General features: G+C 36.3%; 1 protein-coding gene across 1 annotated transcript; it reads left to right on the top strand.

Annotated features, from left to right (window-relative positions):
• Positions 1-3,426: 3,426 nt before the first annotated feature.
• On the top strand, positions 3,427-18,824 carry LOC139986118 (sodium-dependent proline transporter). The gene is made up of 10 exons (XM_072001181.1): positions 3,427-3,546; positions 10,098-10,782; positions 12,124-12,282; positions 12,720-12,930; positions 13,104-13,275; positions 13,492-13,848; positions 14,720-14,929; positions 15,798-16,139; positions 17,098-17,335; positions 18,658-18,824. Exons 1-10 carry the CDS (start codon positions 3,427-3,429, stop codon positions 18,822-18,824), a joined length of 2,661 nt encoding a protein of 886 aa, XP_071857282.1.
• Positions 18,825-19,459: the final 635 nt, after the last annotated feature.

Genomic DNA, 19,459 nt, shown 5'->3' on the forward strand with positions numbered 1-19,459 from the left:
ATTTCAGAAGACACAGAAAGAAATTCCTATTACGAAAACGACGCGCTACAACACCGAGCAATTACTAACCCCGAGCTAGACGACGAGGTTTGGAGGAAACGAGAAATACACGAGCCCCTCTTACTTAAATCAAAAGATAACCAATAACAAAACAGATAAAAATTTTCGGTTTACAGACGGTCTTAATGCTTGTTGCACGCTCTTAACTGTTACGCAGAAAGCGGGTTACTGGCGAGATGGACTCTTCCTATGAACAAGGATGCGCATATCTGGTTTTCTTTGTCGTAATAACTTCATTTATCAACCAATGGGCATCGCGGATCATTACCCTCACTTTTCTACCGAAAAGTGCGGACGACGAATCCGCGTTCTGAGTTCAAAAGGGCACGCCCACATCGAGCTTTCTTGCTTGATGATACGAGCCAGGTCGGAACAGTTCTTCCGATTTTTTTGTAACAAAAAACCTAACTGTGAAAAATAAATTTGATTTCATACTGAATCTTGTGCTTTCATTTTAAAAATTACGTGACACCGTCACCGTGCATGTGTACCGTGGCGAACGAGTTACCTATACGACGGAACGAACGGAGGCGAAAAAATGTAAAGGAAAAGTAGGAAGGAATGGGAGAAAGAAAAAAGAGCACAAAGAGACAGTGGCGATATTAGGTCGAGTAGCATTTCCGAGTTTCGCTGTAAACGATAGCTACGTAGTGGGGAGTGGGCACCTCGGAGGTGGAAAGTAGGTGGTGAAGTGGCCGAGGAGTGGGAGTGCAAGGTTTAGGGTAGGGCGCAGGTAGGAGTAATAATATCGACCGATCCGTCGAGTTCGAGGCTCGACAGGGTCGACTGGCAGTACTGCAAGTAGAAAAGCTGAGAAGCAGGCTGACTGGCTAGCTGGTTGGTTGCTCAGGCATGGTCTGTCTCCACTGTCTGTTTGGCCGTCCACCTAGTATCGTCTATCTTTGCTTCTGCGCTCTTGTTTTCCTCTTGTTCTCATTTATTTTGGTGTTGATATCATTGTTTCGATACATCATTTAGATTATAATGTACTCAGTGTGACCCGAAATAACAAAAAAGAACGCACGATAGATTCGCAAAGAGGTTCGGTTTGTCGAATCGTTTTGCTTGATATCTCGAGTCGTGCCGTGGACATTCGCGCGGTACGGTTCATCGCTGCGACCGTGATCACGCAGTGACAGTGCGTGTCTCTGACCTTGGCACAAGATTCGCCAAGTTCTCCGACGGCAGCGCGAACACCACTGCCAGCCGCAACGACAGCGCGAACACCACTGCCAGCCGCGACGACAACGCGAACACCACTGCCAGCCGCAACGACAGCGCGAACACCACTGCCAGCCGCGACGACAACGCGAACACCACTGCCAGCCGCGACGACAGCGCGTACACCACTGCCAGCCGCGACGACAACGCGAACACCACTGCCAGCCGCAACGACAGCGCGAACACCACTGCCAGCCGCGACGACAACGCGAACACCACTGCCAGCCGCGACGACAACGCGAACACCACTGCCAGCCGCAACGACAGCGCGAACACCACTGCCAGCCGCGACGACAGCTGATCGACCACCGGCCAAGTGGAATCCCAGTGGAGGACGTGCACCGACTAGATTGCGTCACCGAGCATAATCAGGTGAGATTCAAGGTCTGATTCTCGTTCGGGACGAAACGCCACTCGGTGAAGGACATTCGTCCCGCGGTTACTTAACGGTTACGGATCGACTCTCGCCGAAAATTTCGAAAATTCGAAAAAAATCATCTCGTTGCGTGGAAATTTTTCTCGTTCGTTAGTGTGTTCGTTTAGATCCAAAATGAATCGTCCAGAGGCGAATCAAATAGTTGTCATTTATAAATATTAATTCACTTCAAAATTCACTAAAAACATTTGAAATAAATAAAATTCATAAAAATTTGTATAAATTTCTATTAAGCATACATTGTAAAACAGTATTTATCACTGTTAGACAACGTTAATATATTAGATAATTTTATTTATAATCTAAATAATATTTTATCAATTTCAAATTTAATATATGATATTTCAAGCAAATTGCAAGTTAATAATCACGCTTAAACCCGCAAACTCGCAATGAAACGCAATATATAGAATTTCTATAACGATTATGAAAATGTTCTATGGCTATCTTCGACGAGGAACGACCGAAGAGGCAAAATTTTGCGTAGCGAGAGCGCACTTGAGTCGCATCCCTTTGCAGACGAAAAAGTTAAAGACGAAAGTTTGCCACGGACAAAGTCAACAGCTGACGGTTAACATTAACCATATCCCGCGTTCTCATGGAATATCATAGCCATGATCTAATTTCTTGATATCATCTCCTCGTAACGTTCTATTTATCCATTTCATAGCCTATTCTCGCTAGTTTCAAGATCGAGCTTCTATCTTTAGAGATCTTTATCTGAACCTTCGATTATTCCTAATTGCACCGAGTAAATTATAAATATCCATCCGTGCAAGCGATTCATATCGCGTTTTCACTACTTTGTAGAGTGTCTGTGCCGCGAACGTGTTATTCGATGAAAACTACTCTAGCGGAATGCTCCCAGGTGTTGCGAGGGACGTGCACGCGTTATTTTCCAGAGAAAATTGCATCTTGTTGTAGCGATTTGTAGCGCCTCTTTAAAACGATATCGTAAAATAGATTATGGAAACAGAGTTGAACAGTTAATGACAGTTAATATAAATTGTGTGTGAAATTGTGAAATAATTAACTGATTTAAATAATCAAATAATTTGTGAATGAATTTGAAACGTCAATGAACAATTTGAGGGTTGAGACACGTTTCTGTTACACGAATAAGATGACACTATAAATTTAGAACAATCGATATGTCGTAATATAAATCTTATATCGTATTACGAAATAATTGATTCGTTTAAATAATCAAATAATTTAAGGGGATGATTGAAACATCTAAAACAAAGCAATCGTCCTGTGGTTTTAATACGAAGTAACATCTTTCATTTAAATGGAATATCATTTTTCGAATAGCAATTCTTTAATCATTTCAATCGTACTCTAATTATTTCAATTACGGTATTCGATGAATTATTAATCAACTTGCATTTAAAAGCGTTTCATAGGTAATCGTATTTTAATAAATGTCGATATCGCGGATCTTCTACCGCTCAAAACGAAAGTCTGCCAATGTTACGAAGTACATTGCGTTATCTAACATATAATTGCATTACATCGTTCGATAAAATATTCGACAATTCCTATTAAGTTGAATAATCACACGTCCGCGAGTATCCTCGAAATTAACGATTCGCGATACGGTTTACCCGAAGGTTGCATAGCCGCGTTATTTATCCTGGTGTAAAGGATATTTCCACTAGATTGTATCGTTGGTCGAGTTCCGCAATTAACGGCGAGAAAAGGGAATGATGGAAATAGTGGGTGAGATAGAAATACGGCGTGATCCGCTCTGTCAGCTACAAGAAGTAGCTACGTTATTGCCTGGCCATGTATCTGGTGTGAACGTGATAACAGCAATCAGGACGCGAGTAATTACTATTTAGCGATGTTGATTTTTTCGACTTGCTCTTTTCTATCACTCACCATCGATCGTTTCGCTTGATACGAACGTTTTGCTTGAACTCATCCGAAAGATCAGAAAGATCGTAAATGTTTGTTTAAAACAGCAAAAATGATGTTAACGAGCGATATGGAAATTGTTTGAAGCGAAATATGATTTTTTCAAGCGTGCAATTGTAACTAGATAGTAGTGTATTGTGACACTGGGTGGTTTAATGTATGTGTTTGTGTGTTGTTTAGGTTTTGTTTGTTGTAAGTTTCTGAAGAATGAATATCGTTTTAGGAGTTTACCGCTTGGTCGAAGCTATAACAAATTCGCCAGTACGAGTTCTCTGACTTCGTAGACGCTTTCGGTGCCAGTTTAGAAAATGGAGCCCCCGCCAAGTACTTGTATCTGTATGGAATACTTTGACGTAAGTATTATAAATTTCTGATACAATTCCTTGTAATTTAAATAATCACGCTATGCACAACGGTATACCAAATCAACTAAATCTGCTGAATTAATTCAATGAAAATAATGAAAATAAGAATTTACTTAGTATGTTATGAATCGTATCATTTTCCTTGATTCTTCCACGTATATTTCAATACACGTATTTAAACATAGAAATTAAGATAGAATTAGACATAACTATACACCAAAACAATTAAATCCAATTATTTAGAATTTAGATTAATTGAAACAATGAAAATTAGATTTTATTTAATATTTTACTAATCATATCGATTATTTCTTCCTCGCCGTTTTTATTTCTCTTTTTTTTCTTCTTTTTTATTATACTAAAACGTATATTACTGAAGTACTTCAACATGGCAGATAGAAAATGTTGTCGGATGAGAGTTCAACAACGATTAAGATCTCGAAACAAAGGAGAAAGAAAGCGACGGCTCAAAGCTGCTCAGGAGAATGCAGTTGTCGTGACTTTTTCCCCGATTTAGACTCGAATTTTGAAAAATACGCGCACACACTAGGGAAGTACGAAGCATTCTCGTTCGTACGATCGTTCAAGATGCAAGTCGTTCTTTGTGCCAATCCCCAGTCAACTCTCGCTACGCGACATTTATACAACCTCACGGACACCATTGTTTCTTGGTCCTTCGTTATTTTTGCTTTAAAATTACATCGTTTTACAGACGCCTCGAAAACCATTGAATTTCCTCTCCATTTGTTTCATTTCCAGGATCCGTCTGTTTCGTCCTCGTTATAACACCATTAAATTTACACTCTCTTTTTCGTGGTAATAGAAGGTTTGCTTTTAACCATTCGTTTTGTATACTGTTTTCTTTTCTTTTTAATAGAAAAAGACATTGTTGCATAGTAGATGCAATAACACAAGTCTCTTTTGAAACGATCACTTTAATATTTCATGATACTTATAATTTTGTGATTTTATCATTTTATTCCTTTTCCGAAAATTTGTCTTTTTAATCCTTTTACTTCGGAGAGATGAAAAATAAGTCACTAGCTTTGATTTTGCTTTTCAATTTTTCTTACAATAATTTTTTATTCTTGCTTTCATCTCCTCTACATTGAAGTTTTAAAATCTTATTCAATTTTCATTTAATTACCAAATTTTCTATTATTGGCAGCTTTTGTACCGTCCCTTAAATTTTTCCAGTAATGATTGCTACTTCCCTTGCCGGTACGAGTCATATCGATCTCTGTAAAAATAGTTTCACATTAAAATCGAATCAATACACGTCGAATGGAATTCTTGCGAAACTAGTTCGATTGTAACACACGTACCGCAATAATAGCGAAATATTCAGGAAAGTTGGTAAGGAAGATATTCGATTCGACCCATCGAAGCGGAAAAACGCGAGGAATTCGGTCGCAACATCCAGCTCCTGTCAATGCTTGACATTTCGCTGCACCGTCGAAGATTTAGGATTTTCATTCGACTATCGAGCGAGGAGTATCGGTCTAATGTTCTTGAGGAAGAACACAGCTCGAGGGAAAATCGATGGCCAGAGCTGAACAGCTCTCCGTGCGGAGAGCTGGGATCCATCTCGAAAATGAAATTTCCTTGAATGAGTTTCTCGGCTTTTAATCGATTTTCGAAAACTTAATGTTCTTGAGCGTCAAGGCAAACGTTTTAACGAATCGTCCGCGAGAATTTATAAAACACTAAAGTCGGCAAAGACCTTAATGCGAACGTCGATTACGCAGTCAGACAAACAAACGTTCGCCCGATGAAAATCTTTCCACGAAAACGGCCATTTTGTCGAATTAATTGTTTCCTCCTTTTCGTAATAACTTGCAGGTAAAGAGGGTTAATTAACGATAAGACAGAGTCGAATACAGATTCCTTAATGTCAGATCTTCTTTCTCTTTGCGTTCGAACTGATTAAAGTCTGTTTGAACTGACATAGCGGATGGTTAGTCGTTTTCTTTTATTCTTCTTTCCTTTAGCTTTGTAATAGCAAAGGAGATTTGCTCGTCTAGCTTTTGTTAAAAATCGGAGGTAGAAAGTATTACGGAAGTTTTTGGAGATTTTTACAAAGTTTAACACTGATACATGATTCGCTGAGAGACAGAGATTCGAGCAAATCGTCATATATAATAGTATATATTTTGTATTTCAAATATCATCGTATGTAACGTAATCATTGATACCTATTTATTTTCTATAGAGACTTGATATATATCTATATGGTTTTAGTACCTGACACTAGTGCAGCAAATATTGGAAATTGTTCGTCATTTGATCATACCGTCGAGAAATTAATCCTACTGTTCTCAGTAATTTGTAAATATTCTAATTTATATTACAATTTATTATATAATTTATTGACACCGGGGTAAAGAAAAATGGAACCATCGGAGAATGAAAAGCATCGAGCAAACATCATTTGATAACAGTAATATCGGAAAACGATAAATAATTCACAAAGAGGGTAGCAAAATTATTTGAAAAAGAAAAGATACTCCGCCGATAATTATTTACTTGTAGAACATCTTTCTTTCATATATTGCATCCTTCTGTTTTAAAAATGCCAAGCACCGATAATGTGAAATATCGATACGACAATAGTTAATTAATGTTAGTAACTTGGATTAGTGTATACACGAAACTCTCGCTAATTAAGCGCTAAATGGTAAACGCGTTAAGTAATAAAAATTAAAGCCTAGTAATTAGAAGGAGAGACGTTTCGATAGAAACGAGCATTTGTGAAAAATATTAAACAAACATAAAAGAAAACTATATACATTTTTCAGGCACCTTATCGTTTTATAATTTTGTTTATTTACGAGAGAAAACGTTATAATTGAGTTAGAAATTATTGCAAATTGATCAAATTGTACGACTATGAAAGATTATTAGTGAAGTGCGATGGTGTAATGAACCGATATAGATAAGAGAATGTAAAGAACATAGCATGTCGCGTATTCTTGTATTAATTCAACTAGATTTTTCAATAAAAAGACATGGCGTCATGGAAATCCATTGAAATCAATGTTTAGGGGAAAAAATATACAGTTAGCTTATATAAACGAACGAGATGTAAAAAATGTTTTACTAATTCATTAAATGATGTACACAGAGACGTAGGAAAGAGAAAATGTCCAAGAGATTCTGTTAAATGGAATTTAAAGGCAAGGTACGCAATCCCAAATAATTAAGAGCACAAACACTGATTGGTGCATTAGCAATACATAGAAGCATTTGCTTTTGATGGCTTTCGATGTTTTTTCGACTAACAAAACAAACCTCATCTTTTCGACCGACTAGCAATAAAAAGATAAAACGAAATGCAAATATCGTCGAGATATAAAAAATTATACGTATGTAAATATTCGGATCTAAATATCTGATGAAATTTCAATATCATATGGCATTTAATATCAGCGCTATGATTTTTATGATTTATTACGACCTACTAACTGTTTCAAGACATTTCGAACGTTTACTGCAATTTTATTGGAACGCGGGTCATCTCCGTCTCAAACGCGCATCATTTTTCCGTAAAATCAATTCCAAGCATGCTCTTACTTGGAAGAAGGTCAGCTGCTAATATTAAATAGGCTTTTATTCATCATTTTTATAATTCCTTCAACTTCGTTATTTCTAAATTACCAGAGTACGAATGTCTATTCTGTTTCATCGATAACTTTTCGTAGAAATAATTTTCGAATTTTATCAATTACAATAAGTTAGAAAATGATGTAGGTTACTATTATCGAGGTTAAAAAATAATTTACAACAAGATTGATTAGTGAATTTCTTGCAAGAGAGATATTCTTTTAATTGTGGTTTTCAATTATTTATTACGATTTCCAAAAGTCTCGGTACAATTTCTAAGCGAAGTCTCAATTAAGGTACTCGTATAAACAGCGTATATTTATGCATTCGTAGTAATATTATCGATAAAACTTATGATAAGTTTAAAGACGCAAGAAATGTATAGAAAGTATATATGTACATAATATGCAAAAAGTAAAATATTTGTGATATTTAATTAAATCGCATTTAAGTTCTATTTCTGTAGCTATGTCCATGATGAATATGAATTTGCATAAACATCTGCAATCTGCTATCACGCCTTTCCTCGATGGCTAGAAGATATTAATATCATGGAAAGTTCACGCTTTCACGCAGTGCACGCGTACTTTATCACGCTACATAGTTGAACACAAAATGCCATTAATGAAAAATTTGTACGTTTGCTATTGTTCTAAATATTTTGACGAAATTTTGACGAATTAATCCTCATACCATGGACCTTGAATCATATTAATATAAATCCTATCAAATGACAGAGTGTCTTGATATTCGTTTACAAAATACAGAATATTTACCACCTTTACATTTTATTCGATATTTTTCATTTTTCCAATTACTTAAAATTCCAGTGACAAATTTTAGTAATCTCGGTGTCACGTTACTTATAAAAATATTACAAACAAATGGTTTAATAAACGCAGGCAATATTACGCTTAACAAATTAGGAAGAGGAAAGAAATGCATGCGAATATGATAGAAATATTGAATATCTTGATATCTTAATTTTTTTCTAAATTTTTACTGTAAATTCTGTGGAAAAATATTTACGAGATGTTTCTAGTAATTGTAAAATGTTACAAATAAATAGCTTATAGTAAACGAAAAGAGAATATTTAGTACATTTGCTAAATCGAGAGAAGGGGACAAATGCATGCGAAAGAAATTGATGTTTCCAAGAATGAGAGAATTTAAATATAATAGTACGAAACGGCGCGGCGTGGAGAACGTAAATCATCAGCCATAAATCATCCACGCTGCACTTGACACGCGTGTCCTACAAAGCTACACCCAGCTGTTATCTGTATGTAATGTTCAAGACATCGTGAAAATTAGACGATACACGACAGATCGAAACGTCGAAGCAATTTGTTAGCGTTGATTTCCCAATGATCGTTACCATTCACGTTATCTTTCTTTGCAAGTAGAGAAACCTCGTAGAATTTCTGCGATTTGGTTCTTCCGACTATTCGTTTACGTAACATCGTTTGCATATGTCGATCTATCGATCATTGGGGAACTATCGATGCCAAGGAAAATAGCGAAAATTTCGCGACCTTTCGCCTTGACACGGTACAGCGGTTCTCAACCAGGGCGCTGGTATTTCAAAGAAATCTCCAGGGTAATATTCCTTGTGTTCGATAACGTAAGAGGGCGAAGTTAAAGCGAGTAATATAATTAAGACGCTAGGATGGAGATAGGAATGTTCGAACAGGATTTTCAAAGTTAATACGAGTTAAAGGAAAATACGCGGAATTCGCCTGGTTCTAGGAGGTCTGACCTGATTCGACGGTTAACGATATTTATCAATTTTACAATTTCTTTTACGCCATGAACGAAGTTAAGTACTTGCCATTTAGCGTGTCGCGGCTCGTTATTTTCTCTTATTCTCGTGACTTTTTAAGTGCGTTTTAAATCAAGGATTATTTGATTTATTATCCGGTAAAACGTGTACGGTATTGCCTGATGCCATTATGAATTGTATATTATGGAAATCACTCGTTACAGAATATGTTCATAGACGTATCTTAACATTTTATCTTGTAAGATTCGTTACTCTATCCAAATATGAGTAAGTATAAGAAACAGATATTGCAGTCATGCAAATTTTTTAATTTACTTCGTCCCGCTCTTGGAATCAAAACATTTCTCTCCACGAGTAAACATAGTAAATTACTTTCCTATACGAAAAATGGAATTCCCTGATACGTTAATATTACAATGGTAAATTAAAAATTTCCCCATGATTCTAAATACAATTGTAGAAATATTTGACGTTGAAAGATCTGCAGGTTCTGATATTCGAAAATTAAACTTCAAATTTCATTGGAAATTCAACTGGAGAGTTGAGAACCGCTGAACACAAGCTTCACGAACATTTATGAATTCGACTCCGTATCTTTCATCGACGAATTATCGAACTTCTGATGAGCACAAAGAACCATTCCTATCGCATAAAAGAGTAAAAGGAGACAGAATGGGAATAAAAGAATTCGACGTATTTTTTGTAACAGGACAAAGTTAACGACGAAGTTAACGACAAAGTTAACGACGAAGTTAGCGTCGAAGTTAACGTCGGAGCTAACGTCGAAGTTAACGTCGGAGCTAACGTCGAAGTTAACGTCGGAGCTAACGTCGGAGCTAACGTCGAAGTTAACGTCGGAGTTGACGACGGACTTAACGTCGGAGTTGACGACGGACTTAACGTCGGAGTTGACGACGGAGTTAACGTCGGAGTTAACGACGGAGTTAACGTCGGAGTTGACGACGGAGTTGACGACGGAGTTAACGTCGGAGTTAGCGTCGGAGTTAACGACGAAGTTAACGGCGAAGTTAACAACGAAGACAACAACGAAGACAAAAAGGAAGACAAAAAGGAAGACAAAAAGGAAGACAAAAAGGAAGACAAAAAGGAAGACAAAAAGGAAGACAAAAAGGAAGACAAAAAGGAAGACAACAAGTCGGTGGTGAAAATCCAGCTACCATTGCAGGCTATCGAAGAGGCACACCCAGGTCGCGGTGTATGGATAGGGAGATTCGACTTCATCTTGTCTTTTCTGGGCTACAGCGTCGGCCTTGGCAGTGTCTGGCGATTTCCGTATTTGTGCTACACGAACGGAGGGGGTGCTTTCTTAATACCGTTTATAGTAATGCTCATTGCCGCCGGGTTACCTCTCTTGTTCATGGAGATTTCCTTAGGTAAGTAAAGTAATCCCTCTTATCTATACGTGCAGCGTTTAATCGTTACATTGTTACAATGTACCAGTATTTCATTATATTGACACGGTATAATCTTGATGTTATTTTGGATAATCAAGTTTATCCCCGTTTCGTTTTCGCATAAGAGAATATCATTTATTTAATGTAATGTAAATAAGTAACTAACAATCACTAGAGTATTAGGATAAGATATATTGTGAAATATAAAGAGAAATGAAATGAAAATGAACAGCTGTTGTTTCCGCTTTCAAATCCGATCGAGTATAATCTCTCTGTAAAATTATCGAAATTGGAAAATAAATATGTTCCTCGTATTTCGTGTTCAGAAGACCAGCGGATATTACAGTCTCGCGAAGGTTAATGAAAAGAATCGAGCAGTTCTATTTTAAATCTGCCTGTCCTGTAGTGGTCTATTCAAGATTCTTAGAAAACAGTCGCACCTATCTTGGAATACTTGGAACGCGAAGCTTCCACAGTACGCCACCAAATAACTATCGATTAATTCTATATCGGTGAAATCCGCGTTGAAACTTTCCAAGAAGAGCGATCAGCTGTTCCCTTACGCCAGAAAAATGAGAAAGAAGGAAAGGAAGTAACATAAATCGAATGAGAAATATTAATATTTATTAAATATTACGAGTTGGATCGGCAACATCGGGCACATCGAAACTACATCATTACGATGACGAAGGATGAAAGACGCGACGCTTTAACGTTAGATATATCGTAGAGTGACTAGTATCAGACTTTGTATTTTTCCTATCAAAAGCATGCAATTATTATTTTTTTATCTCACTTAAAACGTTGCGAGATATCTTATCCATAAATTCGCAGAAGACTCGAATATATCACAAAATACACGGTATGGTTTTTCCACAGAAAACAACGTTCAATTATAAATATGAAAAAAATAGACATCTCGCGAGATCTTTCGCTTATAACATCGCACGAACGAAATTACGTCGCAAGATATCTCATCTATAAAGGCAGAGGCGAAACCACACGGAAATAGACGTACAGCTACGTGATAAGAATGCAAATCTCATTCTTATGGTCATCTTGTGCTCAAGGTCAATCCGTGTCCACGCTTGTTGATTTACCGAAATAGAACGATCAATGAACAATTGTTCTTCGTTACCAGGCTTACGTAACGTTATTTTTAGGCGAACCAGTGAACCGTTCGTGATATCGACCCTCGTTGTGCGATTCGATATTCCGTGTAAATTGCAGGTGCACTGCTAGGCCTGGCACAGATGGCTTATCGATCTATTTCTTCAACTGTTTTTTTTCCTTTCTCTTTTGCAATATTCTCTCCCACAGGGCAGTACTCGAGCCTTGGCCCAGTGGCAACATACAAACGACTCTGCCCCTTACTTTATGGCTTGGGAGTTGGAATGGTGATTCTCAGCGCGCTGGTGATGACCTACTACAATTTTGTCATCGCCTGGTCACTTTATTACATCCACGTTTCCGTGAAAGGTGAGGTTTAACTATAGTGTTATCCATAATGTTGCGTATCTTTTACTTTTTTTCCTTTTTTTTTTTTTTTTTTTTTTTTTGAGGATAAAAGGATTTTTGTGTCCGAGAGAACACAGTATCACGGTGCGTGAATTATCGATTCGTTCGAGTGTAGGTTACTGCGTTTCGAGTGCCAACGGGTATCTACGTTTCACGGTATTCCTTGTGAATTTTTCTTCTTTCTTTCGTTCTTGGGAAAATAGATAGTTATATGACAAGGCAACATGAAGAGAGATAAATAATAAATAATGAAACCATTGAAATGTGTTGTCGTTAATCTATCTATTTAGCGACGATGGCAATAAAAAATAATTCATTGCACGTCTCTTAGACCAAGGGAACATTATTAAAATATCAGTGTTTAATATCGATAAAGAAATATTAATCGGTTTGTACAGAATATGATAATCTGCCATGGGGCAAGTGCGGATCACCATGGAGCACCAGCGACTGCTTCATGCCAGAACCTTTAGCGCAATGTGTAGATATGGCCACGAGCACCTTCGACATAAAATGTTTCCAATCCACTGGGATAGTCCCTGCTAATGCGACTCTGGAAAACATCACCAGTGCCATAAATAAAAAATTAAATGCCGAGAAATATTTCATGTAAGTAGAGTACATTCACAAGTATTGCTATTAAATCTAACAAAATAAGAATTATGCTTCGTATCGTGTAATTGATTCAGTAGTGATAAACGCGAAATAATTCAGAAAATAAAGTTATTAGTTGCGAACTAAACCACTTTTCTAATATATCATTTCAATCATACGTTACGCAGCACTGTAGTGTTGGGGTTAAGTAACGGCATCGACGACATAGGTTCAATTCGATACCCGATGGCAATTATTCTCCTGCTGACTTGGGTTATCGTCTTCCTCTGTCTGTACAAAGGTGTTCAAAACTCAGGAAAGGTTGTATATTTCACTGCTCTCTTTCCACACATCATTCTGGTAAGCGTAATTTTGATCAACTCTTCTTTAGAATTTTTATTTTCTTCTGGAATTCTATAATCTGACTTATTTTCCATACTTGTTAATATCGCGATTACTTTTTTCAATTCCTGCTAATACGCGTCCTATCATATCGAATGATTTTCCCCACACACCTTTTTTGATTCCAACCAACGCGGAGAGCTGTAAACGAAGAAGTCTGTTTTCTGTTCGTAGATCATTCTTATCATTCGAGGGATTTTACTTCCCGGCGCCTGGGAGGGCATTCTCTTTTATCTAATGCCCGATTGGGAAAAGCTACTGTCCGCGAAAGTGTGGGGCGAAGCGGCTGTGCAGGTTTTCTTCTCCTTGAGCCCTGCTTGGGGTGGTTTGATAACGCTCAGCTCCTACAACAAATTCCACAACAACTGCTACAGGGACGTGTGGATCGTCACCGTCGGCAATCTCGTCACGTCCTTCTTCGCTGGTCTTTTCATTTTTTCTGTGATCGGATTCCTGGCTCACGAGTTTCGCGTTCCTGTCTCGTCTGTCGTCAATCAGGGTATTGGACTGGCTTTCATTGTCTATCCTGAGGTACGTGAATATAGAATTATTATTAGCATAAAACGTTCTTCCTTTTGTAAACTTATTTTAGATCAGGCTCGAGTTCTTTTTTGTGACATTATGTTGGATGAATATTTTTTAAAAGTTTATCATGTATTTGATCGTGTCTTTGGATCGTGTCTTGGTTTCATTTATTTTTCTTTGCTCTTCACGCGCTTCAAAATATTTCGATTAACATTTCGATAGATTTGTTAGAATGATACGTGTAATTATTACTAGATTGCGGTTTATACATTTAAGGGAAATTTAAGCATGCAGAAGTGTATGTGTAGTGCGCTAAAATATATATGATATTCGATGTAAATTATTCGTTATAATATCTGTAGACCTTGATTTATCTATCTATTCTATCTTTCCTTGATTGTGTTTATAAATATCCGAATTTACATGAACAACCATAGTCTAATAATTATTGTGCAATCAATGTTTATTACGTATCAGTAGTATTTATACAATTCATTTCTACAGATTCGATGAAAGAAGTAAAAGACGATAGACTGAAGTAAATTTTAGAAATCGACATTATAGGGAGAACTGAAAGACTTTAGGATTACAAATCAGATTACTTCTTTATTTTCATACAAAACGAAAGTACCTACCTCTGTAACAGCATTGATCGTTTTGTTATTTTACTTTTTATTCTACTGCTACATTTTATGCTGCAGTGTATTAGCTACACATTCTTTTAATATTAAATGTTATACTATCTAAGAATATATATCAGACTAAAACATTTGTATAAACATTATCATACATTAATCATTAAAAGATATATTTTATATATTCATTACATATATAAAGTATACTGTGTTAATTATATACTTTTATGTCATACAAATAGGCAGTAACTCGTTTACCATTTGCATCACTTTGGTCGGTGCTCTTCTTCATGATGCTGTTCACTTTGGGTCTCGATTCTCAACTCGCTCTGATAGAAACTGTTACTACAGCGATCCTCGATGGCTTTCCAGTATTGAGAAAATACAAATTTTGGGTCGTCCTGGCAACATCTGTATTCGGTTACCTCGGTGGTCTCATTTTCACTACCAATGTAAGTTTATATTGTACATAGAAGAAACCGCGAATATTTCTTTTCTACAACTGATACTAAAAAGGATAAGTAAATAATTTCAAACGTAGAAAAAAGAATTCGTAAACGTTACTAATAACTAGAAACTTGTATTCATCGAACTTTAATCACTTTTCATTTATAAGATTAAAAAATACCAAGTAATACACGACTAAATTCAAAATAAGTGATCATTATAAAAAGCTTTATATTAGTTATAGAAATTTATTATATCGATGAAGATAATATTAGGAACCTACGATTATATATGTGCTTTAATTATTATATCGAATTCACATATCTAGGTAACTTCATATTATATTAATATTCTGTAATTAATAATCTGCAATGCATAATCTTGTCACTTGATAACGTAATTATATCTACTAATATATAACAAGTACGCGATACTTATCAGATGGAGCTCTCGAGTGTATTTATGTATATCTTAAATTATGGCCGTAAGCTAACAGATAAACTGCCTGTCCATTTATAAAACTGTACTACTTTTTACTTCATCGTCTTATTATCTTTACAATCTGAATATTCTAGTGTTATTCGTAGCTGTTATCTCCTTTTATATATCTATTACCTATACCCTAAAGTATCTTAGAAATATTAGTGTACGATAAATGAAATAATTATCGTCTTTCACAATATTCAATCTGCTTATATGTTCCATGTACGTTATAATTTATTTTCCCAAGTAAAAGGTTACAAAAAAATGAGACAGAGTTTCACATTTATTTTTCTACGGATCCATAACATATAAATTAAAAATTACAAAGTATTTTACTTTTTTGAAGAAGAATGCTCTTAATTAAAATGTCACATTTCGCTGCACTTGCAGTCTGGTATGTACTGGTTGTATTTGATGGACAAGTACGCAGCGAATTGGGCGTTGTTATTCATCGCCATAACCGAATGTATCGTGGTCGGCTGGATCTACGGTGCGGATCGATTTCTCGACGACGTGCAGCAGATGGTCGGATCTCATAGTCGTTTCTGGAGATTTTTCTGGAAATGGATGTGGAAAGTGATTACACCAGCTACGATCTTCTTCATCATATTTTCTAATTGGGACGAATACATTCCGCTTAAATACAATCACTACGTTTATCCAAAATGGGCGAACATTGTTGGACGGATTATCAGTACACTACCAATATTGGTCATCATTGGTGTGGCTCTCGTAAGTAAAATTAAATCGTTCGACGTTGTTCGCGGTGAAATACGAGTGTCGTCGTTTACAAAGTAATTTAGGAACACGATAACATTTAAAGTATTTGGTCTCTTGAAGTCGGAGGAATTGAATGAGAGTTTCAGGATTGGTACATACAATAGAATGTGGATTATTGGAATATTGATTATTGGCACGCCGATTATAAGAGTCCTTGATTGCATAGACAGAAGTTCTTTCAATTCTCGAGTGTTTTGTCATGTATGATTGTAACACAGAAACAGTTATATTAATATAACAAAGTACTTAGGTGCACCAGTCATCATATCGGTCGAAAGTCTTTTCCCCTTTTCGTGAAAATTAGCAGTTTAGAGTTAGAGCTTCTGTGCGTAGTTACTATATGATTTTATATAAGTTATAACAAAGCGAAGTAATAATAGCTACATTGAATGACAATACACTGACAGCAATGATTTGGAGATTGTATCTCCCTAGATATTATACACTTCACGCCGTCTTTACGATCATTTACCTTTACATTCATTCGTCCTTACAAACATTCTCCTTCTATCTAAACAAATATCGAAAATGCTTTGACACTTCGAAAAAAGTGCGTAAGTGCAGTATTTTAGGAAGTAAAATATCAATATCTCGATTGATTTAAAATACACGATAAAGAACCATCGATGTTTTCTTTCATTTTCTAAAAATCCTTCCATTCCAGTCGCGTGGCAATTTTTATTTATAGCAAAAGCCGCCTGATCAATAAAGTGTTAATATTTCTATGAACTATGCGCATAGTAAATGACGCTTCAGAATTAAGAGAAAAAAAGGACTCTTGCTTCTCATAATAATTAAAATACGTATAGCTCAACCTTGGTATCCTAATAGTTTTATCAACAATTCCACTAATATTATCAAAATATTCCCAGGTATATATACGTATATATATATACGTTATTCATTACAGTATCAACTGAGGAATCGGAATCATCGTCCTACCTACGACGAGGAGAGCAATAATGGCAACGATCTCGACGACAGGCTGTCATTGCAAAGATCAGGAAGAAGGCAAATGAAGAACAACGGGAATAATGTTTGGTGCCGCGCGAAGATGCTTTTACAACCTACTTCTAAGTGGGGTCGTGGGGCCAAGAATTTATCTATCCCGTCGATAACGATCACTCACACACCAGATGATCTGCCAGGTGATCTGCCAGGTAATCAAGGACTTGATTAAGCTCCAGTCGTGTGCAAGTAAACATCATCCGACAGGACGTGTATTACGTTACGGCACGGCGTGGAGCGGCGTGGTGGATGCATGGTCGTACGAGGCGCAATTTTCATCAGTTTCGGTTCTAATTGCATTTAACTCGGCTGGTAGCAGATAATAATTAATCTAAATATAATAAGCTATGATAGACATTCGATGCCATTATGACCGAGCGAAGGTTAACGCTGTACAGGTACAAGGAAACGGTGTTTTTCTTATATTAAACGAAATTATCTCGGATTTGTGTAGAGGTCTCTGCTTACATCGTGTGCTGACGGTGATCGATAATCAGATACGTCTGGATACGCGATTGTTGGATATGCAGGGTGCTGCAGAAAATATGTGCCTCGTATTTTAAAACTATAATATATCAGTCGTATAGTTGTCGACCAAATTCTGATAGAATGAAACGCTAGCAAATACACGATTGTTTTATTTGTAAAGCACAAATGTTACGAGCAGTCTGCGGACGTTCGTGCATCTATGACAAAACCAGATATGCAAAATGCAAATACAAAATGTCAATAGTTTATAATCGTATTAAATAGGTCGATAGAATTTTAAGTGACAAGTGGCAATTTTATCAGTGAAGGATTATAACGATCGATTTACATATATTTAGGATAATTGCTAATTATTAATCACCCAATGGTATTTCATTAGTTCTTAATTATATTTTGCGGAAGGAATTCTTTTCACGACTAACATTTTCGGAAAATTTTACAAAGAATGTAATGATACATTCAAATTGTCCTAATATAATTATCATCGTATAATAGAGAAATTATTGCTCTTGTGATAAGCAAATCCTAACTATAACGTATATTTCTTGCATATAAGCCAACGTTAATTAATAGCTTCATAACATGATGTTAATGGAACAAGAGAAATTGCGTACAATGTGTAGAATAACGTCATGCATATTTAGAGAAGTCCAAACAGAGTTTCAAGCAAATCTTTGCATATGTACATACACGAACTAATATAAGCAAATATTTATCGTGTTGTATCATATAGAATGTCCGATGTTTAACGACTCCGCACTTCACCAAACGCTAAGAGAAACACATTTCTACACGCAGAAATTACAAAGTTAAAACGATACAAAAAAAACCTTCAGTTGTATTGTATTGTACAAAGATACAGACATTTGTTGAAATAGGAAAATTTAGGAAACATTGATACAATAAAATCAGACATTTTATATGTTACAACCTACTAGATCTACTAGGTTTCATGAAATAAATTCTAACGTAGGGCCATCAGCAGAATACAATACCGCTAGAGACACCGTAATCCAGATAGACAGTGATCCAATGATGGAACAACCCCCGAGCACGTTTGTCATCACTCAGAACCTTCCTGGACCGTCAATCTTGAAGGATCCTAGGAAAACCGGTTCGACCACAATCCTGCACATCTAACATGTTCCTTTCACCTTTGATGACGAGTCCGCCTAAAAATTTATTGCCAAAGATACAACACGCTAATAACAGGTAATTGTATATCGCAGATAGGTTCAATAACGATCGATGATCGATCGGGTGGCGGTCGAACGAAGAATGGCATTGAAAGTTCCAACAGAAGAGAGATATTCCTATGAATTTATTTTTTTAAAGAGGAATAATCAGTATATTTTTTCATATACTTGAACACCACAATCCTATTAAATTATATCTTTCATTCCAATAGCATATACGATTAATTATATGACAATTAAAGTATTTTTGTAATTTATTAAATTATTTTAAAATTGTTAAATTTCATTTTCATTCTCGTTTACTTTACCAGAGAAGATGTTTGACATTCTGCTTTCTTTTTTTACAAGTTTCACCAGTTCCAACGTAGACTGGTAAGAATATTTAACCATTATCGTCGTTTAACATTCAATGGCCATTATTTCGTTGTAAGATAGTATGTGAAAACTTGTAATCGGTATAGCGAATCGCATGAAATGTAGAAAAGGAAAGGACCAAAAAAAATTTATCGATCGCGACCAGATAGAAGACTGTCAATGTGACGAAGATGCCGCCTGAAAAGACTGTGACACGACTCTGCG

This window comes from Bombus fervidus, chromosome 1, assembly GCF_041682495.2.
Source record: "Bombus fervidus isolate BK054 chromosome 1, iyBomFerv1, whole genome shotgun sequence".
Taxonomy (NCBI): domain Eukaryota; kingdom Metazoa; phylum Arthropoda; class Insecta; order Hymenoptera; family Apidae; genus Bombus; species Bombus fervidus.